This window comes from Podospora bellae-mahoneyi, chromosome 6, assembly GCF_035222275.1.
Source record: "Podospora bellae-mahoneyi strain CBS 112042 chromosome 6, whole genome shotgun sequence".
In the NCBI taxonomy this organism is placed as follows: domain Eukaryota; kingdom Fungi; phylum Ascomycota; class Sordariomycetes; order Sordariales; family Podosporaceae; genus Podospora; species Podospora bellae-mahoneyi.
In genome coordinates this window covers 2,806,394-2,828,190 of record NC_085885.1, presented here as the reverse complement: position 1 = coordinate 2,828,190, position 21,797 = coordinate 2,806,394, and the positions used below count along the sequence as shown (strand labels likewise).

Below are 21,797 nucleotides of genomic sequence, written 5' to 3'. Positions count from 1 at the left end.
TGGTCAAGCGGGGTGTTGAGGGCTCTGCCAAAAAAGTCGGCGGAAAGCTTGGGCCACTGGGCGAGTCAGCAGTCTGACAGGGGTACGAACGTCAAGATTCGAACACGGCTCCAAACACTTTTTTGCGAGCTTTGCATCCGGCCCGTCGATGGACAAATGACGGCGTTCAATAAAAGACTGGTAGATTTGCCTAGTGCCCTGCAATTCAAACATTTTCCAACTCTCTCGCTGCCAACCCGCCACCTCAGTTTGCCCTCAAGCCGTTGATTGCCTGCGCCCACCCGTCCTCAATTCACTTCGTCACCGACCATTTGACTGCCAGCGACCCTGGGGATTACTGCCGCAGGTAACAACAACCTTGATGAACCCACCACCAGGCGGAACTGCCAATTCGAGCCTGTCTCAGCTGAGAAACTCCGACAGCAGCAACGTCGCAAATGCCGTGCTCAAATGCAATCCGGCAGGTGAGAAGCCGCCCCGCTTCCGTCCACCGGGCAGCAGACCCCGCTGTGGTGCGCCTCAGCGACTCGAGTGACCACATGTTGTGATGTTATGCAGCAGCAGCGTTTAACGTCCCCTTTTCTCGTATCCATGTAGCTATTCCTCAGTCCATGCTTCAGTATAAATATCTTTGCTCACTCTCACTCCTTTGACATCCCATCATCCATCATCAACCCACCTCCGTAAAACCTCAAAATGTCCTCCTCACCCTTCACCATCCGCGCCCCCCCAGCAACCGACATCTGGCGCAAGCCCCCCTCCAAAGACATCTTCAACGGTACCTCCCCTTTTTCTCCCCACCCCTCCAACACCACCTCGCTAACCCCCTCCAGCACCAACATCCACCCCCTCCCACCTAACCCCCTCCTCCCCCCTTCCCCTCTTCCTCTCCACAACCCTGACCTTCCGCCTCCCCTACAACCACCAATACGACCAATCCGGCCTCCTCCTCACCTTTTCCTCCCCTTCCTCCCCCTCCCTCAAAAAGTGGATCAAAGCCGGCATCGAATACTACAACTCCTCCCCCCGCCTCTCGGTAGTCTCCTGCGACAACTGGGCCGACTGGTCCGTCTCCGCCCTCACCCCCGACCCCGACACCTCCACCCCCTGGACGACAATCTCGATCCAAAAAGAGGGAAACGATAACGGGGTGTCCCTCTGGGTCTACCAAGTTCTCAGTGATGGGACCAAGGTTCCCGTGAGGGAGATTTGCTGGGTTTATGGGCTCGCTGACTTGGAAAGCTGGACGGTGAAAGTTGAGGCTATGGCGGCGAGACCGGCAAAGGGGGAATTGGGGGAGTTGGTGGCTGAGGTGAAGGAGATGGACGTTAAGTGGAAGGAGTAGAGAGCTGTGGATGACATGGTGAAGGTGGGGCGTAAGGGGGTAAAGGGGTGAAGGCGGTTTGGTCCTCTGGCAGTATGAACCAAACACCTCATCACATCACAGCACCAAAGCAAGGGAACAAATATCTGAGGTGGCCGACTCTTTTTCGTCTCCCATTAAAATCCTAATCTGACCCTTTAAGCCATCATCGCTAGGACTCAAGGTGTGCTGTTATGTGTTTTCTGGCAAGCCCTGTCTGTGCATAAAACAAGGCTCCTCCTCAAAATTGACCAAAAAAAAAGAAGATTCGTTACGTATCATCATCAAAAAAAGTTTCGTGACAAGTAAAGAGATACAAGTGAATGTATATCCTTCTTCTTTTTCCTCAAGTCCAGCAAGATGTTAAAAAAAATTTACCGGCAATCCATGCAGGCAAGCAAAACACCGGAAAAGCTCCATCCAATCCCTCCCTCCCCAACCATGATCATCCTGATTGTTGTAAACGCTGTCGATTTGTTGCAAACAAAAAGACAAAAGAAATAGAAATTGTTGTTGTGGTTTGTGTTTTTCTTTTTTTTGTCGTGGATATGTTTCTTTTTTTGCTGCTCATAAAAATGCACATTGGGGTTTGCGAATAGATCCAAACTAAAACCCCGGGTATTGTTGTTCAATCTGAGAGTGGTGTTGGAGACGTCCACAGTTTGTGTGACGCTGCGTAAAGTTGAGATTGGCCGTTCCGTTCCGTTTCCGTAGTCCCGAAATTGAAAAGAGCAAAAAAAAAAAAAAAACAAAAAAAGAAAAAAAAATGTCGTCTTCGTCAAGTCCAGCAAGCTGGAAATGAGACACAAAAAATAGTACACAATCCATGGTTTGGGGGGGGGGAGGGGGGAGGTGTTGACTTTTTTTTTGTGTGGTTTTCTCAGTGTGTGAGATGGGTGTGTGCGGGGCAAAAACGTGTTTTTGTTGATTCCATCATGAAAAGACAAAATTGACGGTGAGGGTATCGATGAGAAAAGGCTTCCTGTTCTTAGAACGCCTGTAACAAAGTCCCTGCTCTCTCCAGATGTGAATCGATCGACCAGAGAAGACTAGCTCCCCCAGCCAACTGGAAACACTCCAGAGATATCAGACACCAAAAAAAAAACAAGTCCCAAAAACAGCCCGACGCTCCAAAAAGCAAGAGAGATCAAAGCAAAGAAGAAGATTCAGAGAGCAGAGGGGAAGGGTTTGGTGAGCTGCGGCAATGTCTCCTCTCTTTGCAACCACACTCACATCGTGTATCGGCATTAGGCCCCTCTCACTTCGCAAATCTTGTACATCAAAAATAGGGGATTGGTCGGCCAACCTTGAAAGAAGTGAAGAGATTTCAGTGTGAATGAAATGTCTCCCAAATGGTGTTCCAATCTGATGTGAAGATGTGGGAGATGTGGATGAGAAAGACCCAAAACGCCGGATGTTGAGTAAGAGCAAAAAGAAGACGCAAGCCCATCACGGTCACATCCCCTCGACATGCGCAATCCAAGTATTCAGCTTCCTGCCCTTTGTATAGAGATTCCTCCTTGTCATGCCTTGGTAACGCCAGATATCTGTCTGCTGCCTTGCACGCGTGCAAGGTTCATTCAGTTCACCCTCTTAGATCGTCTTGGGGGTCCGCGCGTTGCTCGCATCGATGACGTCGTCGAGGTGGTTGCACATGGCAACAAACAGATCAAAGAACAACTTCCCACTTCCCTCGCCGTACACGTTGTCGCTGCCGCACTTCTCCATCTCGGCCTGCATGGTGCCGCTGCGCTTAAAGGTCTTGCGGCACCGGATGATGAGTGCTAGGTAATGGGCGCGCAGACGGCTGTCTGAGTCGGGCGTGTTGGCGTAGCAGTACTGCGCGCTGCGGAGGATGGTGCCAACGTCGATGCCGGCCTGCAATCCTTGCTTCCGCAGCGCCAGCCTCTTGAGCTCCTCCAGCCCAAAGCGATCAGCAGCGCAGTAGATGGCCGTGTCGCGAAGGATGTGCTGGCTGATGCCCGAGAGGAACACGGTCGCCTCGACAGCCGCAGGGGTCTGGGGGGTTTGGCCTGCGCGGCCACCTCCGAATTTAGGTGAGTCGTTGATCGTCGGGGAGGTTTGGGGGGTGACCCGACGGGGAAGCGAGTCCTCGAGCTCCCAAGAGTTGCGCTGCTTGTTGTGCAACAAGCGGGGGTAATAGTCGCCCTTGTAGAGATATTCGAGGATTCCGCTGAAGACCTCTGGCTCCTCGTCCGGGAGGGAGATCCTTCTATTCTGCGCATCGGTGAAGTTGCTCCGAATCACCCTCTCGAAAAAGGATGACTGGCAGAGCACATCTTCGTGCGCTGCAAACAGCCGTGCCTCTGCGCCCACCACCAGGGTGACGATGGGTGAAGGGGCAAGAGACTTGTCGTTGAGCCTCGTCTGCACACTCTGTGTACGCGAGGTCTCCTCGTTGTTATTGAGCGACCGTTGCAATTTCGACACTTTTTGGGCATCCCGCACGGAGCCCTTCCTCATCAGCCTCGCGGCCTTGTCCACGCGGTGTTGTGAATCCATCGTCGTCGAGGCAGCCTCCCGCTGGGAGTTGCTGGTCTCACGGCTTCGGAAAGAACGCTTGAACATGTTGGCGGTTGCGTTGTTGTTTCGGGTTATGGCGAAGCTGATAGCGGTAGAGGAGGTGATGGGAGTGGTGGTGACAGCGGTGATGATGGTATGGTTTTGGTTCGATAAAGACTCGAGGCGTGCGGGATGAGGCAAAAAGACAGCAAAAGAAAAGTCAGACTAATGTCTGAATTACTGCCACTGTCTAGTTTCCATGTATGTTCTCAGAGAGCGACGAAAATAATGAATGAAGGGCCGAAGGAAAAGCAAGAGAAAAAGAGTGAGAGGGGGGGAGAGAGAGAGAGAGAGAGGCACAAAAACGATTGACAGGGTCCGGGGGCGGAGAGGTCCTGAAGAGAGAACTCCAGAAAAACTCCAGAGAGCTTTGCGACCCGTTGGTTGTGTGAAGAGGAGGGGGGGGGGGAGGAAAAGAGGAAAGGGATGTAAAAGTTGCGGGGGGGTGGGAAAGTATTTATATGCAGGAGGTGGGGGGTGATACAAAGAGAGGTGTGTGCCTGGGAATAATCCATGATCGACAAGAAAAACAAGCAGGGCTGGGGGCCGGCTGCAGCTGTTCTTGTGCTGTCACTTATGAATGGACGGATGGCAGGTGTTGTCGACAAGCTGCCTCAGGCATCGTCACTATCTGGCATCCGAGTGACACATTGCTCGTACGCAATTGATCTCTTGCGCGGCATCTTGCGATACCTTCTCGATTTCAACATTGCCGCGGTCGTCGTCAGCCCTGAAGACATGGCCGTTGTGAATTTAGCGTGCAAGGCGGCCCTGGTTGTGGGTTTGTCGAGCAGGGGTTTGCACTGTGGCACTTCAGATGAGGGGTAGCTCCATCCGTCCATGAACTTCCATCACAACAGCTCAACTATTTTTGCAGAGTTAGCTAAGCAGTCCTGTGTTCTCCATCGGATTGATATAAACGGACAAATGAAATGTTTTTGCCATTGTATTTGCATCCTCTAGGAAAGTTTGGGAACGATTCCAACAGGTCCAATTGTGCAGCATGGTTTTTGCCTCTGCGGGGCACGTGTTCAGCAACCCTCCAGTGACAGCGAAGCAAGAATCGGTTTCACGGCACAGCCTCACCTGCCGGCGCTTGCTCTCCTCTGCACAATCCGGGAGGTCTCGGCGGACACTTGCTTCTGACAGAATTGTGTGCGTGCACGCCCGTGATATCGTCTCCCGGACAGACACACACACCTCGGTATGGGGTCCATCAAAGACGCAGAGATCGAGTCACACTAGCCACGCGGCACATCCATCTCCCAATGAGTGTCTCCTCCCATTGGGCCGTGATGGAGAATCCTGCACTTCGACCTGACTGAACTGGCGGTATCCGCACAGCTTCCATCTTCGGGTGAGGTTGATGGGAAAAGGGCAGCAGGGCGGTTGACTGGTCAGGGGGAACCAAGCTTACCCCACACGAACCACTGTGGTGGGAAGGTGGGCCCATTTTTAAGACAAGAATGGAGCGACGGGCCGCCCCTCTTGGCCGGCACGCCGGCCAGGGCTCCCTTGGTGAGCTTCAACATCAAACTACCCCTGTCAGCCTCACGATTTGGAGCGTTGCCGGTGCAAAGAAACTGCAAGTCATGAGAACTGAAGTCAATGATTGCCTCTATTGTTTCAACTTGCGTTAGTGTACACTACCGGACAGGATCCCCCACATCAGTCATGACAATACCAATCTTCCATCAAGAACATAACGATGCATGTCAAACACCACCTCCCCTCACATGAGTCACCCCTCCTTCACCAACAGAAATTGACTTAGTCCGATATGTCGCCTTGTCGCCTTGTTTACTCGTCCAAGAGCGACCTGTTGTGGGCAGGCTGCTTCTTGTCCCCGTCATCCTTGTGAGTCATGTTCTCGCGCATGCCAATGAGTCCATACATGAAGGAAAAGACTGTGGTTCATGATATCAGCATAGATCGAACCATGAAATTGCTGCAAATGGCTGTTCACCTGTAGGTCCAAGGCCCAAGAATCCTGCAACATACGACGCAATGTACTCGGTCTTCTTCATGATCTCGGGATCCATCCAGAAGAATGGATACAAGCCGGTGAACCACTTGCCGACAGCGGCCCAGGCAAGGTAAGCCGAGAGAAAGAATACCGTCGCGATAACGTGCGCAGGAACAGGGACCTGGCGCTTAATGCTATTCAAGACAAAGATCTCGAAGAGGGCAATGAGCGAAGTAACCAGGTAGAGATTGAGAATGCAGAACGGCTCGAACCATCCGTGGCCCCAGAAATCCTTCCCTATTGTCTCATGAGTAAATTCCCAACCAAACGGTCCGTTGAACCAAACGTCACTCACAAGTTGAATCCGAGACCGGCTCGCCTTCCTTGCCCTTGGGAAGGTGACCGTACCCCTTCGGCACCAAGATGCACCAGTAAATGAGCGTGTTCATAAAGACAAACACATGGGAGATGGTGTAGAAGATGCTGAAGTACAAGCGCTTGCGGGACTTTGGTGTCTGAAGAGGTGGAGACATCTTGCACAAAAGCACAGATTCCCAGCTGTTGTCATCCTCGTCGACGTCGGGGAAAAAGAGATGGGTAAAGCTCCAGCACTGCAAAATACCAGAGACGTCAGCGACCGTTCCTTGGATAGCTACTCGGAGGACCGACTCACAAAGGTAATGAGTTGATAAAGCCAGAAAAGGAGATAGGCCATTGAGGCAAATTCGAAGAAGATATGCCAATTGGGCTTTGCCTCATTGTGGGGATATTCGTGGTGAAATTTGTATCGCAAGAGCATACCGGCGAGGCCAGTGAGGTAGCAGAAGATGAGACCGCGAAGGTACACCAGACAGCTTTGGCTAACCCATGGCCATGGGGAATGGCAAACTCGAAGAAAGATGGGATGGTCCTGAACGGTCGAGGAGCTGTTGGCCACAGGAAGACCTTGACGGGTCGACAAGAGCGGAGCTCGCTCTTCGGTAGACATTCTGGCCGTACTCAAAGAGACGGTGTTTTAGAGATGCGAAGGCAGCGTGGGGCAGATGGGCTCTGCGTGAGCTTTGTATAAACAGATTGAACAAAGAGCGAGAAGCAATGGCTATAAAACAACTGACAACCAAAAGAGGTGTTGAGGGAGATGTCGAATCTTAGAGGATCGGAGGATAGAAGAGAAAGAGAGGTGGCCTGGATCTAAGAACAGAGGAGAAGTTGAGGGTCTGAGTATGAAAGACATCAATAAGGCAGGCACGCCTTCATCAACTCAGACCATCCGCAGGCCGGTTGGAAGGCATGAGCAAGAGAGCTTGAGCTGTGAGAGATAACAAGACGGGAGGCAGCTGCAAACACGGTCCGATGAACCGGGCCCGTGACGGTGGACCAGAATAGCCATCAAGCACTTACTTGCCTTGAAGGCTACATTCAACATGGAAGGAAGGTGTCAAACGACTGGAGCGAATCGTCTCAAGACAGACGTAGCTACCAAGAGAGAGTTGACTTAGACGCTTCCAGTCAGTGGTTCTGAAGAAAAGCATAACTCTCATGTAGATGCAAACACATTGCTAGCCGGTGCTTATGGAAGTCAAGAACAGTATAATGGTCTCCAAAAGTTGAACATCTCCAAAACCATAAAGGGTTCTCAGAAAGTCAATGACCCACAAAAAGCGGCCCCACTATTTGCATTACGCTCCAATCACAAACTGCCAATTCGACACGGTGGTCTCCGCGTCCATCAGCCATTCGAGCTCCTGGAATTCAAGACAGCTCTTCCCAAGCCGCAGCAACGAACGTCTCCTGCCGGCTGCACCACACACACCAATCTCTCCCCATATACCGCAGACATGTTATCAGCCTTAGGAAACCCGCGGCAGGCCGCCGCCCAGCTCATGAACTTTGGCCTGATACTGTCCACGGCTTTTATGGTGCGTTCCCTGCCAACCAGCTCCCCGAGTAGGCCAGCTAACAAAATGAATAATAGATGTGGAAAGGTCTCTCCGTCATCAGCGATTCCCCCTCTCCGATCGTCGTCGTCCTCTCCGGCAGCATGGAGCCTGCCTTCCAAAGAGGAGACCTGCTTCTGCTCTGGAACCGAAATCTGTTTACCGAAACGAGCGTGGGCGAGGTGGTGGTGTATAACGTGAGGGATAAAGATATCCCAATCGTGCACAGGGTTATCAGCAAGTTTGGCACTGGGTTCGTTATTCGGCGGCAGTGGTGGCTGTTTACGGGGATTTGTGATTGACAGGTGGTATTCTAGGCCGACTGCAAAGCTCTTGACCAAGGGAGACAACAACGATTCCGACGACACAAAGCTCTACGCCCCTGGGCAAAACTACCTGGTTAGAGAAGATATTATTGGGTGCGTTGCTCCTACTTAGTGACCAGCATTGGTCTTTCTGGGCGGATGCTAACATTGAAGCAGGAGCGTCGTTGGATATATGCCTTTCGTCGGCTATGTCACCATCATGCTGTCTGAGCACCCATGGATGAAGACGGTGATGCTCGGGATAATGGGCTTGGTGGTTGTTTTACAGCGGGAGTAAAAAGTGTAAAAAGGCAAAAAGAGGTTCAAGCACGGCGTGATTTTGTGTCGAATCTTTGGTAATAGTACTGACAGCTTCCCTTTTATGGACATGATACCCTATACCAACAGGCACGGCCAAGTTGATATTTTCACTGCGGAAGAGTGAAGCAGGAACTTTGCCTCCAACGGACGCCGTACGGTGGACGAAATCAGTGGCATGAATCACCAAGCAAGGTAACTACACCATTTCCAACAGGCTTCGTTGAGTCACTAGAGGGTTTATTACGGAGCGGCACTCTACACAAGTCCCATGCATCTCGTTATTTCCTCACAAGCACTGACCAAAATTCCCCAAAACATCACAAACGGAGCTCTTGGCGGTCCCCTCGTTCCACTGCGAACCAATGCCAAGCGACAGCTAACCCCTGTGGTCTGCACCAACAGCCAGGGGGCGGCCCTAAGGTCCAGAGTGATGCCTGGAAAGCAATTTTAAATAGACGACGTCGCCGTCGCTGTCGCCGGTGGTTCGTTCCACTTGTTTCCCCTCTCTCTTCATTGATGGGATTTCTCTCGTCAATCGCACTCGTTTTTTCCCTTATGAGTCCCAACTGAGTGTTTGCGTGACATCATATCGCGCCTTGAGCTTGATATTTAGCGAGTAACATCCGGGCCATCAAATCGCGCCCACGACTGAGGTACTGATCAGCGCTTATCGGAACTAGAAAGGACGGACGGGTTGGATGATGGCAGGCGACGACAGCGCGGCTGCGCAGCCAAAACTGGAGGAGCCCAAAGCCGAGGCTGGGACTGAGCAAAAGAAGCAAGGGGTTGTTGAGGCTGTTGCCGAGGCTGTTCCCGAGGCCAGTCAACCGCAGCAGAGGGATGTTAGCGATGCCAGTCAACAGCAGCAGGAGAATGTTCCTGAGGGCAGTCAACCGCAGCAGAGAGATGTTAGCGATGCCAGTCAACAGCAGCAGGAGAATATTCCTGAGGGCAGTCAACCGCAGCAGAGGGATGTTAGCGATGCCAGTCAACAGCAGCAGGAGAATATTCCTGAGGGCAGTCAACCGCAGCAGAGGGATGTTAGCGATGCCAGTCAACAGCAGCAGGAGAATATTCCTGAGGGCAGTCAACAGCAACAGGAGAACGTTCCCGAGGCCAGTCAACAGCAGCAGGAGAATATTCCTGAGGGCAGTCAACCGCAGCAGAGGGATGTTAGCGATGCCAGTCAACAGCAGCAGGAGAATATTCCTGAGGGCAGTCAACAGCAACAGGAGAACGTTCCCGAGGCCAGTCAACAGCAACAGACGGAGGTAAACGATGCCGCCCCACAGCAACAGACGGACGTAAACGATGCCAACCCAGCACTCTCACCAACGCCACTCCCGCCAACCCACCAGGAGACGCAAAAAGGTGGGCAGCCATCGGGCGGTGCTGTACGGTTCGACACCCTCCCAGGCCCGCATCCAACGGCCCATCTGCAGCCGGTGTTTGGAACATACGACGTCCGGCGCGAGGAGGATGAAGTGCCCTATGAGATCCCCCACAACCCCAAGTGGCACAAGGTCAAGATTGGACTGATGATCTTTGCTGTTGCGGTTTCGGCCTTGGTTATCGGGTTGAGTGTTGCTACGGGGTATATCTCTGCGGGAGACTCCGGGTACTGGTATATTCATGAATCAGCGTATATTTCCGGTGTTTCTGCCTCGGCGGTATGTCTCCCTTCTCTCACCTCTCTCTCACTGTTGGAAAGCGCTAACATCACCAGGCGATCCTCTCCCTCGTCTTCATCGTCATCGAGATGTTGACCATGTGGTTCTCCAAAGACCACCGTGGCCTGCACCCAGGATGGCTAATCACCTTCAACCTCATCGTCGGTGCCCTTGCCGTGGCCGGGTTCGGCATCATGGTTCACTATGTCACCAACGTAGGGGGATACGACGGTTGGTCCCAGTATTTCGACAACCAGGACACAGCCGACAGAGAACTCGCACTCTTCCAGGCCCTTTTAGCCTTTGACCTTGTGTTATTCTTCACTCACCTCGTCTTGTTCGTCGGTGCCTGCGGCGAGGCTCACCAGCGGAACCGAGCCAGACGGGAGGTCCAGATAGTGGAGATCCCGTATGATCCTTCCCACCCTCTGCCCGCTGGCTTCCAGCATGTACCACATCCAACTTTGCAGCACCCTCCACCACCAGCACCTCCTCCTCCTCCCACCCAACAAATGCCAGGAAGCTGGGCACCCCAACAACCACGACGACAACCACAGCGTGTGTCTGTTCACGGGGTTATCCCCTACATCACACCCGAACAAGCGGCTCAATACGGGGGTTACTACTCCCCTATGCCGACGCCGGCGCCTCCTCAGCAACCTCAACGAGTGAGAACAAGCCAGAGGGGGTATTACGCCCCGGCGCCGCAGCAGCAGCGGTCTTCGATGCGTGGTGCTAGGGCTGCGGTGGGACAGGGGAATGTTGCTGCGGCTGACAAGACGACGAAACGGACTTCTGCTGCTGCGGCGGGGAAAAAAGAGGCGCCGTTGCCGGAGATACCGCTGCCGGAGGTTCCAACGGAGGAGGAGGAGGAGGTCGTGGCCGAGAAGAGTGAGCCAGCGGCGCAGGTAGAGGTCGTGGCCGAGAAGAGTGAGCCAGCGGCGCAGGTAGAGGTCGTGGCCGAGAAGGGCGTGGCTGAGAAGTGAAACATGCCAGCCATGTATTTGTATGAGATGTGTTATTAATGAGGATACCCAGCGCGATAATTAAACCCTCTTTTTTTTTTTTTTTTTTTTTTTATGGAAGCCAAGTTTCCTTGATCTGGTGCTACTGGCAATGTTTGTGTGCGGAGTTGCCTAGGTCCCGCTTTGAGCCCCTGAGTAGTTCAATTGACACCGCACATGCCGGTCCAAGACCTTTTGATTGGGGTTGATGCTGTCAACGGCGTCCTTGTGGTTTGTTGAGGGGGTTGTGCAAGTGATGTCTGTGTTGCCTTGGACCCTTTCTATTTCATGATCAAATACAGCACCCACTGCTCAACTCCATCTCCCTCATTCCCTTCTTCTCATCAAACAATCACGACAAACCCCCCAAGAGCAATCATGTCCTCCAAGCTAATACCAAACACGACCCAAGACGCCGACACAGACAACTCGTACGTCTCCCGGCCAGGTCACAAGCACGAGCCAGTGCAGGTCATCGCCGACGAGCAAGCCAGGGACGAGGTGAAAAACAACAACCAGACCAACAACACAAGCAGTGATCAACTCGGTTGGTGACCCCCCCACCCCTTGTCAAATAAGATCTCACAAAAAAAAAAAAAAAAAAAAAAAAAAAAAAAAAGACACGACCAGACAAGAAAAATCAGACCGACAGCAGAAAAATCCCAGACAAACAAGCCATCGACCAATCCAACATCATCTTCAGCACCAAACCCGTCACCCGCGGCGCAGCCCCCCCAAAGGGGGCCTACAAAGAGCCCACCGACACCGAGGGCCTGCCGAGGAATGATGGGCGGAGCTCTGTCTAGAACACATCTCTACCTATCTTAGCTTAAAGTTCCCAAAGAATTCAAACCTTTTCCTCTCAATATGAACCTTTCATTATCACGATGTGAGATCCAGCCATGCAGTTTCTTTCGTCCATGCTCAACTAGCAACTTCATGGGAAAACTTCTTCTTACCAATTCACGCTGTATAAGGTAGGTAGTGTCTCAACTGATATCATGTGGAAAGAAAGCGTGGGTAGGTGTACATTTATCTATCTCCACCCAACCAACAATAACCAACATAAAAAATTCATATCCTCTGCAAAACCAAACCAGCCCAAAATGACTTGCCCGAGGTGTATATATATATATGCTCCAACCCCTTCCCAACCCATCCCAAGACAAAACATAACGAAACCCCCATCAAACCCCCCCATCTAACCCCTTCCCCACCCCCGCCGCCCGTTCATAATACCCCTCCCACAACCCCCTCAACTCCTCCCTCTCCCGCTGCAACCTCACATGCTCACTCTCCAGCCTCTGTATATACAACCTCGCCCGATCCAGCACCTCAGCCTTACTCACCTTCCTCTCCCTCTCCAAACTTGGCGCCCCCCCATCCCCCCCCAAATATGTCGTCTGGTACGTATTCTGATACCCATCCCCCATCATCATCCCGCCCACACCAACCCCCGACGGCAACACCTCCAGCAGCTTATCAAAATGCGTGTTGAGCCTATGTCGGTACTTTTGCTCAACCATATTATGCCTAGTGCGGGCGTTATGATGACCTTGCCTGCCCGTCGAACCAGCCTGCTCCTGCTCCGAGTCACAATCCTCTTCAGGGAGTGAGTTCGGTGCCGCGCTGCCGCTGGATATGGTTGACTGGCTTGTGGGAGAGGAGAGACTCGTTGTGGGAGCTGATGGTTTCTTTCCTTTGCTCCTCTTGGCCGCCGCCACCGCTGACTTGTGAGGTCGGCGATCACCGTGTGGGTTCATGGTCATTGTATCAATCGTCAAGCCTTGAAAAGGGGGGTTGGCGGCGTGGCTTTTATGACATTTGCTTGTTGACGGTGGATATTGGTAAGGAACACCACTGCTTCTCTCACCAACACCCATCGCCACACGAGGGTCCTCTGCAAATGGCGTGAAGGATTGAAATTGGGGGCCCCAGCCAGTCGGTGGAGGAGGACCCTGATTCATCACCCCTCCGTCAAGCTCGTCGTGTATCTGCCCGTTGGGAAAGCTGTGCGGACCGGAGGACATGCTCAGTGAAGCGTTGTTATAGGCAGACACCGGCTCGGTTGGGGCATAGTAGGAGCTTTCTGGCATGAGGGAAGCGATACCGCGGGAGTCATAGTCTCCGTATGCTCCGGTGTTGCTGAAGCGATCAGTCGGCGAGATCGAGATCGAACCCCCCAAAGGGGAGGTTGAGCTGGGACACAAGACGGATGCGCTGGCATGGTCCTGCTCCTGAATGTCGAAAGCTAAGGGGTATGATGGAATGTTCTGGTTGGCGGTTGTCAGCTGAGGTCCCTACACTGCAACAACAGGTCACCCCCTCCCGAATAGCCGAGTCGTTGTCAAAGACGGAACACATGCTATAAATACAACACGGCAGCATTGAGGCTACCAGTCATGCCATATCAACGGTTGCGGTAAGGAACCGAGGTCCCGAACCGATCCATATGGTCATGACAAACGTCACCGTGCATCATGTAGGGACATGAGATGGCCCAAAGGGAGCTAACGAAATATAGGTGAAAACAGGGTCATGCCAAGGACTGAGCCGTACCTGTTGGGTTTCGTCATCGTAGTGACCACCGTAGTAAGTGTTGTCCATGTCTGAAACTGAAAGAGCAAGCTTGTTGAAATGACCGTATGATGCAGAGCATGTTCATGATACTGATGGGAGGTCACGATACCGGAAGGAGGTCCGGATCACGACAAACTTATACCACGAGCAGTCCCCCCTTCGTGTGACCAAGCGACATGGCGACTGCCCTGTGATGTCGTAGAGGGTGAGGAACCCAGCCAGACCATGGCAGACATTTCTTCTTCTGGACCAACAATGTCAACTCTGAGGAGGCGTCGGCTTCATTTGCGAGCCAGGTACAGTGTTTGAATCGAAAACGGACATTGTGCCAGAGGCTTGACCAATGCCGCCAAAGGCGGCACTCGACACACGGGTAGCGGCCGATAATGCTCCTGTCTGGAAGCAAGGGCAACGCGCATATCTGACCATAAGTTGGCAGCGGCCCGAGCCAGTTCGGGGCACGATGCAAGCTACTACAACCAAGATCTATCCAAGAAAATAGTCAGGTCAGTGTCTCTGAATCAATCGATTTGAAATCCCCGTCACTCCCCTTTCCAGGTCCAGCCCCGAGCATGTGGTTCGTGCCGTTCCCCAAACGAGACTCGGCAGAGCGGGAGATCGACATGGTTGTCAAGGGCTGCTGTACATGTACATATTCAAAGGCTGCCGCGGCGGAGATTGGAGCCAGTATTCTGTGAGAAAAATAAGCTGTGGTTCGATTTGGCTCGCCGATCATGCCATTGCGGTAACTACCGACTCAGCCCTAGAATCGTGGCGTCGAGTTCTTTCGAACACTCGATCTGGTTGACCCCTGGCGGCGAGCCCAACAAGTCCAGTGCTTTTCTGGAACAAAATGCAGATTTGGGTACTGATCGTCCGCTCAGCAATTATGTCCAAGTCGCCATAATCTTGGGCACTAAAGAGCTGGAGTCGGATAAAGCACTCGCCTTGATTCCTCGACCTCGTCTCGCGCTCTCTTCTTCCACGCTCGGCACTTGGCTAGGGGTAGGGGCTGAGACACGGCGCATCCAGACAAACATGGTCTCGTTTCCACGAGGGAGAAAGCCACGCATGCCATGTTCGCAGAGCAGACAAAATCCGGGATGACGTGAGTCCCTGCTTCTTTGCCAGTTCGAGACATGGCAACTTGTGTCGCACAACATCCTCGACAACCCTCCTCGTGGGTTGAGAGAGGCGGTCCCAAAGTTCCGGTTGAACGGTTTTTCGGGTATTGTATCCCTCGTTTTTCCGAGGTGCGCGGGGTTGATCCAAGTTCATGGGGGTGGCTTGATATGGTAGAGGAACGGGCATCTCCGTAAAGTGATTCGAAGGTTTGTTAGCTAAGGGACCTCGGGAGTCAGAATCAACAACATCTCGAGCTTGCAACGTGGTGTACGGATACCGTAGGCATCATACCACCAGAGAAAAAGCTCTTGGCAGAACCGGTGAACGTGCTTCTGTGAGCGAGTGAGGGGATCCAACAGAGCGGCTGCCCTGCATGCAGACAACAGACTGGGCGTTCCGTCACCCATCGGGTCGATGTCTGATTCGATCGAGAACATGGAGGAGTCGTAATCGTAATTAATTCTGGGGTGCTTGTTGGAAGTTGTTTGTGGGTAAGGGTTGCTGGATTCTTGCCGACAACTGGACAAGCAGTGCCTGCCTGAAAAAGAATGCCTCCTTCCCTGAAAGTCCCGGTGGCTTTGGAGCGCCAGCTGTCCAACACTCTTGGTCAAGATAGCGTCTTCCCACACATTTTGATGGTCGAAACTTGTAAATCATGCATATGCATTCTACAGACAATGGATATGCAGGAGAAGCATCTCTTTCCAATCAGCAAGATACAACAAAGCAACAAAGCTGCTGTCAGAAGCAGCCACCCGAAACACATCTGCCAGATACCGGACCATGAAAACCTGATTGTGTTGGAGCAAACTCGTAGATGAATGAAGTACAAGTGCAAATACAGTAAATTTGGTTGGAAAAGAGAAACGCCGATGCTATCAACCACAATTCTCGCCATGCTTTTCAAACAAGTTTCCATCCTTGATCCCCACCATCTGTCTTGTAACAACATGCCATATTTGAACTTGTACCGTGACCCTTTTCCCCATCGCGCCAATGTGGAGACCGAAACCCGATACCTTTGACCAAATCCAATCCAATAAAATGCAATCAAAGTCCTTGATTGGCTGCCCGAGCAACGGCTCCAGCCATGATGTCCATGTTCCTTAGCAGCTCTTTTCTTTCTCTGTTCAAGCGCTCCTTCTCCATCTCAAGTGCCTTGATACGTCTGGTTGCCAAATCCAACACCTCGGCCTTGCTCATTCTCTTCTCATCGGTTGCGAATCCATCACAGCCTTCTCCCTGACCCAGGTGACCCCCCTTGTATTGCTCGAGAGGAAGGACGGCCAAGAGGCGTTCGAACTGGGCGTTCAGCCTGTTGCGGTACTGTTTCTCGACAAGGTTATGGTTGCGTCTGGCACGGCGTTCTTCAAGGGTGAGGTCATCATCATCACTGGCTGAACCGGGATTGTGAACGCTTTCAGCTGGAGATAGAGGTGTTGCTGGCGCCAAACTTCCTTTTCGAGCCTTGCGGGAGGCGGTACGCAGCTGAATATTGTGCTTGCCACGACCCTTTGATCTACTGGTGGCCTTGATCTTGTTGTTGGGCTGATGCTTGGCCGACATGGACGACTCCTCAGACCCAAACCTCTTGGTGTGTGTCACAGAATCTGCCATATCGATGGTGGCTAGTTCGCTCACTGGGGAGAAGAGCTCATGCTCGCAATACTCGCCCCCGGGTTCGCCCCTCCATACGCCCGCTCTGGAACCTACTGAGCTGAGTGGTGTTGGTAGAGAGACTTCGGGGCTGAGATTGTTAGACAAGTGCCAATTTCCACCCACAAATGGAGTAAATGGAGTCCTCGACAAGGAAAAAAAGTCGCAGGATGGTTCCTCAAAGAACGAAGAAGCTGTGTACGGTGCGTCGGGCAAGCTCCATGGGACGACGTTAGCCCCGTAGCTGGCTTGACCCATATAGCCATAGCCTGGGGTGGGTACTGCCAACACCGAGGTCTAGATTCCAACGTGCCTTGGTTAGCTGAATCCAGAAAGTGGTGAATGCAAAAGTGGCGTGACGCCGGGACTTGTCTGGTAACACCACGACCGCCACAATAAACCACGAATATTTCTCACCTCGTCAGCACCGGAACTCGCTTCCTTGATCATGATGCTGGTCTTCGTCGCGCTGGGTTCCATGACTTCTCCAAGGAGTATCTCGCAAGGGGTCGAACGCACGATAGTGGGTAAGATCGTTGTCTTGCGGCAGCACCCATGTGATGATGCTCTTGACGGTGCGCGTCAAAGGTAAGCACAACGGCGGAATGGAAGAGAGAACTGGGGAGAATAGCTGATAATCGTACGGTCGTACGTAGGATGCGTGTCCTAGTACCTCGGGAGAGCTGCTTTGCTGGTGGATATCTGGCCGTCCCGCTGACTTCTGATCTCCAGGTCAAGTCTTATATAGAGGCTGGCCCTTCGTGTTCACAGACCCCCCTTCTTCGCAAAGTCCCGCCTAGATTCAATACCACTCCATGGCCCCTTCCCAGGACCACGCAGGGGGCCATGGGCTGCTCGGGTCCAAGAAGACGGCTGCTCCAGAGCCATTAGCGTTGCCGCTCCCGGCAGGCCGGCATGAGCAATGGAGAAAAGGAAGAGAATCGATCGGGCCGCCCACTTGTCCCTACTGCGGTACATCCTCCCACATCCCTTTCGAGGCCTGGGAGCGGGTCAGTCCGGGGGATCGAGCCTATAGCTGGGGATGATGTCAGATCATGGAGTCGTCCGCCATGTGCGTTGAATGTTTGGGGGGGGGGAAGCAGCCTACATGAAAATGGCGCCATGTCGGGCAGCTGGTGTGTGGTCCCGTCTTTTGACAACTGCAATCCAGAACAGTCCAAGACTTCCCCCAGGGCTGTGTGAAGGCGTGTGTGGAAGACTGGTGTGCATCCGCACAGGGGGTTTGACAGTTGAGAGGTGGGGTAGCCAGTCTTATCATGCATTCCCTGCAAAGCCATTTGTCGAGGCCTTCAAGAACCTCAATGGACAGTTCCTTCCCGCACAGCAGACAGAGCAAGCGAAAAGGAAGCCGCCAGGGACGAGATATCCACTACTGAGCAAGATCTTTGTGGAGTCTGCCCCATCAAGTCCCGATGCATGTCAATCCTTTGGGGCAGGGGAAAGCGAACCTGATGTGTCATGCCAAGAGGGGAAGACAGAGACTTCAATTCTCACGATCTCTGCTCAACAACAGACCCCTCTCCCAGCCAACCTTATGGATACACACACAGCACATTATCCACTCTGCCTACTGATGAGTATGAGTAGCTCTCGACACCCGGCATCAGCCTAGCTGTAGAAATGAAGGCCAAGTCTTTGCTGCTCCCAAGTCGATCCTCTCATCAGCACGAATGGCATGATGTTGGCAGTGGCTCATCCGAGCATCGATCTGTGTTTTTCCCAAGAGACCAAACCCCGGATCCCGAATGGCCGATCCGATATCCCAGGACCCAGTTGCCACGAGGCAGCGGAGCTCACCGTTGCGCTTGAGGGCTCGGCGACGATCCGGCTTCTTTTATTATTTTCGCCAACCTGCTCAACTATCGTAGCGCCGTCCCAACAACAGCCCCGCCAGAGCCGCTACTACCACCTGCGTTTTTTTATGCTCGGTATCCTCAAAGCGGAAACAGCAAACGAAGTCTGTCATCGACAACGGTGGTGAAGCTCGTATTGCGGCGGCAACTAGCGGCACAACAAGGATCTTGGATAGCTGTCAACGGTGAGCCCTACATACACTATTTCGACCGCGAGCTATCATTTCCTGTCTCTGGTTAGTGAGAAGCCATGTTTCAGGAGGATCAATCGGCATTTTGAGGGCTCCCAATGGGACAACATTGTCCCAAAGAGCTTTCGATGAAACTGTTACTTGTACGGATTGACAACTCTTCCCGTTGACAATCGAGACAAGAGGGAGTTCGAGCTCTGTCAAGAACTTGGTTGGTACTCTCGGCAAGTTCGGAATCAGTTCTGAGAATAGACCTGAGTTGGCGATGTGCTTGCAGACTCAAGATGCTGGGATCAGTATGCTTCCTTTTCCCCCAACAACCAGACTCGGTTTGGACCAGGCATAGAAAGGCTAGCCACGGCTCTCGAGGTCATCACCATCAGCCTCTCTGCTCAAGTAACGAACCGGTCGAAAGGAAGGTATAAACGCAGGCAGACGACCATACATGCACATATGCAGAGACTGCGCCCACACCTCTTCCCTCAGCCGCTGTTAAACCAAATATCTCAAAAGGTCTCCTACTCGACAAGCCTATCAAACTGATGGCCACCAAAATAGGCCAGAGCTTGGCGGATCTCGACCCCCATTGTCGACGTGGCACTACATGTCCCAGCCTAAGATTGGGCATCACGAGGCCAATGGTGTGGGCCTCGCCAAATCGACAATATGACTGGGGCTGCTGTTAGGGAGGTTGGTGTAAAACACAACACTGCTTTCTTCCCTTTTCATCCGTTCTGTTCTTCCTTGAAGAGACCGCTCCATCTGCGCTTCCCCCCTTCGGCCGCCGTCCACACGTGGACCAAATCAGCAACGAAGGGGCAAGCATGTAAGCAACCAATCGCAATTCACACCCCATGCTCCTGACTACAAGTCGGTATAGCGCAAACACCAACAACAGGAGCAGTTCATGACATGGATATATATATCTAGCTGAGATCGACGAGGACGGTACCTATTGCGCACGCATACCAAAGCAAACAAAAGACAGCCGCTTCCTCCGGCATCCAGCCAGCCACGAATCAGTGGTCACAAACGCCAACGCCTTCAGAGCAGGAGAGGTCGCACGCAATGGGGGCTCATGGATCGCGAGGAACTTGCCAACACCACCACAGCCATGTCTCACCACCATTAGTCCTCGTCGTCACCATCAGCGGCAACAGCAGCAGCGCTGCCCTCGGCGGCGGCAGGCGGTGCGGCAGCCTTCTTGACGCCCTTGGAAGCGATAGGGGGCTCATCCTCCTCAGCACCTTCCTCGTCTTCGACGTCATCATCGTCGCCTTCTTCCTCGCCCTCTTGATCCTCCTCCTCTTGGTCATCTCCCTCATTCTCGGCGACACCGTTCTTGTGGCCGTTCTTCTGAGGCGCATCACCCTCGGCGGTAGCTGCCGTCTTTATCTTCTTCTTGGGAGGAGCTTGGTTGAGGGAAGATGATTAGCGCGCCAAAAACAAGTTAATGGGATTGCGAGGCTGGTCATACCCGGGGCAGCTTCCTCGTCTTCTTCTTCGCCCTCCTCGTCATCTTCGGCATCCTCTTCGTTGAAGCTTCCGTCATCGCCGGAACTATCGCCGACTTCTTCGTCATCCTCGTCAGAGACATACCTGCACCGCTACGAGTCAGCCACAGATTCGGGGTTATCTGGCATGCAAATCATGGCCATCTCCCAATTGTCGACGGAGACAATGCTCCGGCTACCACCGCGAAAGTAGGATGCGCCAACGACATCAGCGCCCATTTCGCCACACAAGGTCTGATGGCGTTCAGACCAGTCGCGTCGCATCAGTGACGATGGGGAATGGCATCCAAGGCAGCTACAGAAAACACCAGCATCAGGGGAGCACGGGGGATGGGCTTACTCCTCCTCCTCCTCTTCGTCATCACTGGGCAGAGCTACGAGCTCCTCCTCCTCTTGCTTTCTCTTGCGGCCGGTCATTTTGATGGAAGGGCGCGTTGGTAAGATATCAATTGAAGAGTGTAAGGATAGAACACGGGCGTGGAGAGTTGGATTTGATGGGAAAGCTTGGATGGGAGAGAGGGAAGGAAAAGGAGGAGAAAAATAAGGGAGAGAGGAAAGGCTGAGTTGGGGGGGGGGGGAGGGGGGAGGAGGGTGGTAGACGGGCAAAGGCTGGAGCTCCGGTGTGAACGGTACGTACCTACCTTTTCTTTGCCAGCAGCCAAGGACGGGATTACAAGGTGGGAAGGACGGAGAACAGAAAAGGGGCGGGGGAGCAGCAGAGAGGGAAGGGAAGCCAGCCAGGCTTTGCGCGCGCGCACAGCTGGGTCACTGAGGGAAGGGGGGAGGAGAGCAGAGCAGAGCAGAGCAACTTGGGGGGGGGGGCGTCAGAGGTGGGCGGTGTGGGCGGGGGAGGAGAGGGGAAGCTTCCCCCCAGCTCCCACCTCTCTCAAAGCTACCGTGGGCGTGGCCTCTTCCCGCTTTGGAGAAGTTGGAAACCTGAGGCATCACTCCATCGGTGACGGGTATCAAGGAACGGAGCAGTTGGCCCAGTGTCGCATAAGCACAGTGAACAGAGAGGGGGGAACTCTGATCGCATTCTGGCTTGTGCATCTGCCCGTCCAAGTGCGCAATTTGACGTTTCCGACTGGCTGATTGACGCAGGAGCTCGGACCTCTTCCCTCTAAGTGTAACGGAGTGACGGCACGTAACAATGTGAGTGAGCCTTTTCACTGCGTGCGGCACAGTTTTTCAGGAATAATCGGAGCGATAGGGAGGGCCTGTCAGCAAGCAACGGTTGAGAAATGTCGAGCATTGCGGCTAGCGTTTGGGATGGTCGATTCCAAAAGAAAACGTCATTGACATTCTCACGTGACAGCAAATGCTTGGAAGGAGCTTTGACCATCTCGTGTCTCGGTTGAATATTTTGCCGGCTTCATCGCCGATAGATTTCCCGATGCCTTCATTCCGGGCCGGCTCCAGCAGAACAGAACCTCTCTGTTGTTGGAGTTGGTGCCGAAGCCGAAGAACGGAGGTGTTGCTGCTTCGGTATGTTGGTTCCGGACTGGGATACCAGGTGAGGATCGGTTGGCATGTCCCGAATGATGCTCATGGCGTGCTCATCGAGATCTCTCACGTTCTAGCGAGACGGTGGCCCAGGTTTTCTTCAGACCGGCGACAAGACGAACATGCTTCACAGCGTCAGGCCCAGCATGATCGAGACGGCATCGTGCAAAAGGCGTACGAGGTTCTCATCCCCGCAGCGCGAACG

At 53.1% G+C, this 21,797-nt stretch overlaps 9 protein-coding genes across 9 annotated transcripts; 4 read left to right on the top strand and 5 right to left on the bottom strand.

The window, feature by feature from the left end:
• Nucleotides 1-439: 439 nt before the first annotated feature.
• QC761_607220 (uncharacterized protein) lies at nucleotides 440-1,724 on the top strand. Its single transcript, XM_062881165.1, has 2 exons — nucleotides 440-778; nucleotides 834-1,724. Exons 1-2 carry the CDS (start codon nucleotides 697-699, stop codon nucleotides 1,343-1,345), a joined length of 594 nt encoding a protein of 197 aa, XP_062729828.1. The 5' UTR covers nucleotides 440-696; the 3' UTR covers nucleotides 1,346-1,724.
• Nucleotides 1,725-2,956: 1,232 nt separating this feature from the next.
• On the bottom strand, nucleotides 2,957-3,886 carry QC761_607210 (uncharacterized protein; the record flags this gene model as incomplete). Its single annotated transcript, XM_062881164.1, has 1 exon — nucleotides 2,957-3,886. The coding sequence occupies one exon, from the start codon at nucleotides 3,884-3,886 to the stop codon at nucleotides 2,957-2,959; it is 930 nt and encodes a 309-aa protein (XP_062729827.1).
• A 1,660-nt stretch (nucleotides 3,887-5,546) lies between these two features.
• QC761_607200 (uncharacterized protein) lies at nucleotides 5,547-7,509 on the bottom strand. Its single transcript, XM_062881163.1, has 4 exons — nucleotides 6,586-7,509; nucleotides 6,268-6,523; nucleotides 5,913-6,209; nucleotides 5,547-5,853 (listed from the first exon to the last, which is right to left on the bottom strand). The coding sequence occupies exons 1-4, from the start codon at nucleotides 6,898-6,900 to the stop codon at nucleotides 5,747-5,749; spliced, it is 975 nt and encodes a 324-aa protein (XP_062729826.1). The 5' UTR covers nucleotides 6,901-7,509; the 3' UTR covers nucleotides 5,547-5,746.
• A 134-nt stretch (nucleotides 7,510-7,643) lies between these two features.
• SEC11 (Signal peptidase complex catalytic subunit) lies at nucleotides 7,644-8,287 on the top strand (the record flags this gene model as incomplete). Its single annotated transcript, XM_062881162.1, has 3 exons — nucleotides 7,644-7,831; nucleotides 7,888-8,102; nucleotides 8,167-8,287. Exons 1-3 carry the CDS (start codon nucleotides 7,751-7,753, stop codon nucleotides 8,285-8,287), a joined length of 417 nt encoding a protein of 138 aa, XP_062729825.1. The 5' UTR covers nucleotides 7,644-7,750.
• Nucleotides 8,288-9,176: 889 nt separating this feature from the next.
• QC761_607173 (uncharacterized protein) lies at nucleotides 9,177-11,131 on the top strand (the record flags this gene model as incomplete). Its single annotated transcript, XM_062881161.1, has 2 exons — nucleotides 9,177-10,145; nucleotides 10,202-11,131. The coding sequence occupies 2 exons, from the start codon at nucleotides 9,177-9,179 to the stop codon at nucleotides 11,129-11,131; spliced, it is 1,899 nt and encodes a 632-aa protein (XP_062729824.1).
• Nucleotides 11,132-11,232: 101 nt separating this feature from the next.
• Nucleotides 11,233-12,015, top strand: QC761_607170 (uncharacterized protein). The gene is made up of 2 exons (XM_062881160.1): nucleotides 11,233-11,696; nucleotides 11,816-12,015. The coding sequence occupies exons 1-2, from the start codon at nucleotides 11,438-11,440 to the stop codon at nucleotides 11,953-11,955; spliced, it is 399 nt and encodes a 132-aa protein (XP_062729823.1). The 5' UTR covers nucleotides 11,233-11,437; the 3' UTR covers nucleotides 11,956-12,015.
• Nucleotides 12,016-12,336: 321 nt separating this feature from the next.
• On the bottom strand, nucleotides 12,337-15,345 carry QC761_607160 (uncharacterized protein; the record flags this gene model as incomplete). The annotated part of the gene is made up of 2 exons (XM_062881159.1): nucleotides 13,709-15,345; nucleotides 12,337-13,422 (listed from the first exon to the last, which is right to left on the bottom strand). The coding sequence occupies exons 1-2, from the start codon at nucleotides 13,754-13,756 to the stop codon at nucleotides 12,337-12,339; spliced, it is 1,134 nt and encodes a 377-aa protein (XP_062729822.1). The 5' UTR covers nucleotides 13,757-15,345.
• Nucleotides 15,346-15,628: 283 nt separating this feature from the next.
• Nucleotides 15,629-17,770, bottom strand: QC761_607150 (uncharacterized protein). The gene is made up of 3 exons (XM_062881158.1): nucleotides 17,619-17,770; nucleotides 16,928-17,546; nucleotides 15,629-16,807 (listed from the first exon to the last, which is right to left on the bottom strand). The coding sequence occupies exons 2-3, from the start codon at nucleotides 16,988-16,990 to the stop codon at nucleotides 15,905-15,907; spliced, it is 966 nt and encodes a 321-aa protein (XP_062729821.1). The 5' UTR covers nucleotides 16,991-17,546; nucleotides 17,619-17,770; the 3' UTR covers nucleotides 15,629-15,904.
• A 1,686-nt stretch (nucleotides 17,771-19,456) lies between these two features.
• Nucleotides 19,457-21,279, bottom strand: QC761_607145 (uncharacterized protein). The gene is made up of 3 exons (XM_062881157.1): nucleotides 20,430-21,279; nucleotides 20,053-20,174; nucleotides 19,457-19,987 (listed from the first exon to the last, which is right to left on the bottom strand). The coding sequence occupies exons 1-3, from the start codon at nucleotides 20,504-20,506 to the stop codon at nucleotides 19,704-19,706; spliced, it is 483 nt and encodes a 160-aa protein (XP_062729820.1). The 5' UTR covers nucleotides 20,507-21,279; the 3' UTR covers nucleotides 19,457-19,703.
• Between the last annotated feature and the right edge of the window lie 518 nt (nucleotides 21,280-21,797).

Excerpts from the sequence above, each read along its gene's own strand:
- QC761_607150 (XM_062881158.1), bottom strand. The coding sequence starts at position 16,990 with ATGGAACCCAGCGCGACGAAGACCAGCATCATGATCAAGGAAGCGAGT. Across the intron at positions 16,808-16,927 it reads CGAGTTCCGGTGCTGACGAG|ACCTCGGTGTTGGCAGTACC; the intron begins GTGAGAAATATT and ends GTTGGAATCTAG.
- QC761_607170 (XM_062881160.1), top strand. The coding sequence starts at position 11,438 with ATGATCAAATACAGCACCCACTGCTCAACTCCATCTCCCTCATTCCCT. Across the intron at positions 11,697-11,815 it reads CACAAGCAGTGATCAACTCG|ACAAACAAGCCATCGACCAA; the intron begins GTTGGTGACCCC and ends GAAAAATCCCAG.
- QC761_607200 (XM_062881163.1), bottom strand. The coding sequence starts at position 6,900 with ATGTCTACCGAAGAGCGAGCTCCGCTCTTGTCGACCCGTCAAGGTCTT. Across the intron at positions 6,210-6,267 it reads GCCGGTCTCGGATTCAACTT|GGAAGGATTTCTGGGGCCAC; the intron begins GTGAGTGACGTT and ends ATGAGACAATAG. Across the intron at positions 5,854-5,912 it reads CTTGGGCCTTGGACCTACAG|TCTTTTCCTTCATGTATGGA; the intron begins GTGAACAGCCAT and ends CATGAACCACAG.
- QC761_607145 (XM_062881157.1), bottom strand. The coding sequence starts at position 20,506 with ATGACCGGCCGCAAGAGAAAGCAAGAGGAGGAGGAGCTCGTAGCTCTG. Across the intron at positions 20,175-20,429 it reads GACGAAGAGGAGGAGGAGGA|GTATGTCTCTGACGAGGATG; the intron begins GTAAGCCCATCC and ends GTAGCGGTGCAG. Across the intron at positions 19,988-20,052 it reads AGACGAGGAAGCTGCCCCGG|CTCCTCCCAAGAAGAAGATA; the intron begins GTATGACCAGCC and ends CCCTCAACCAAG.
- QC761_607220 (XM_062881165.1), top strand. The coding sequence starts at position 697 with ATGTCCTCCTCACCCTTCACCATCCGCGCCCCCCCAGCAACCGACATC. Across the intron at positions 779-833 it reads CTCCAAAGACATCTTCAACG|CACCAACATCCACCCCCTCC; the intron begins GTACCTCCCCTT and ends AACCCCCTCCAG.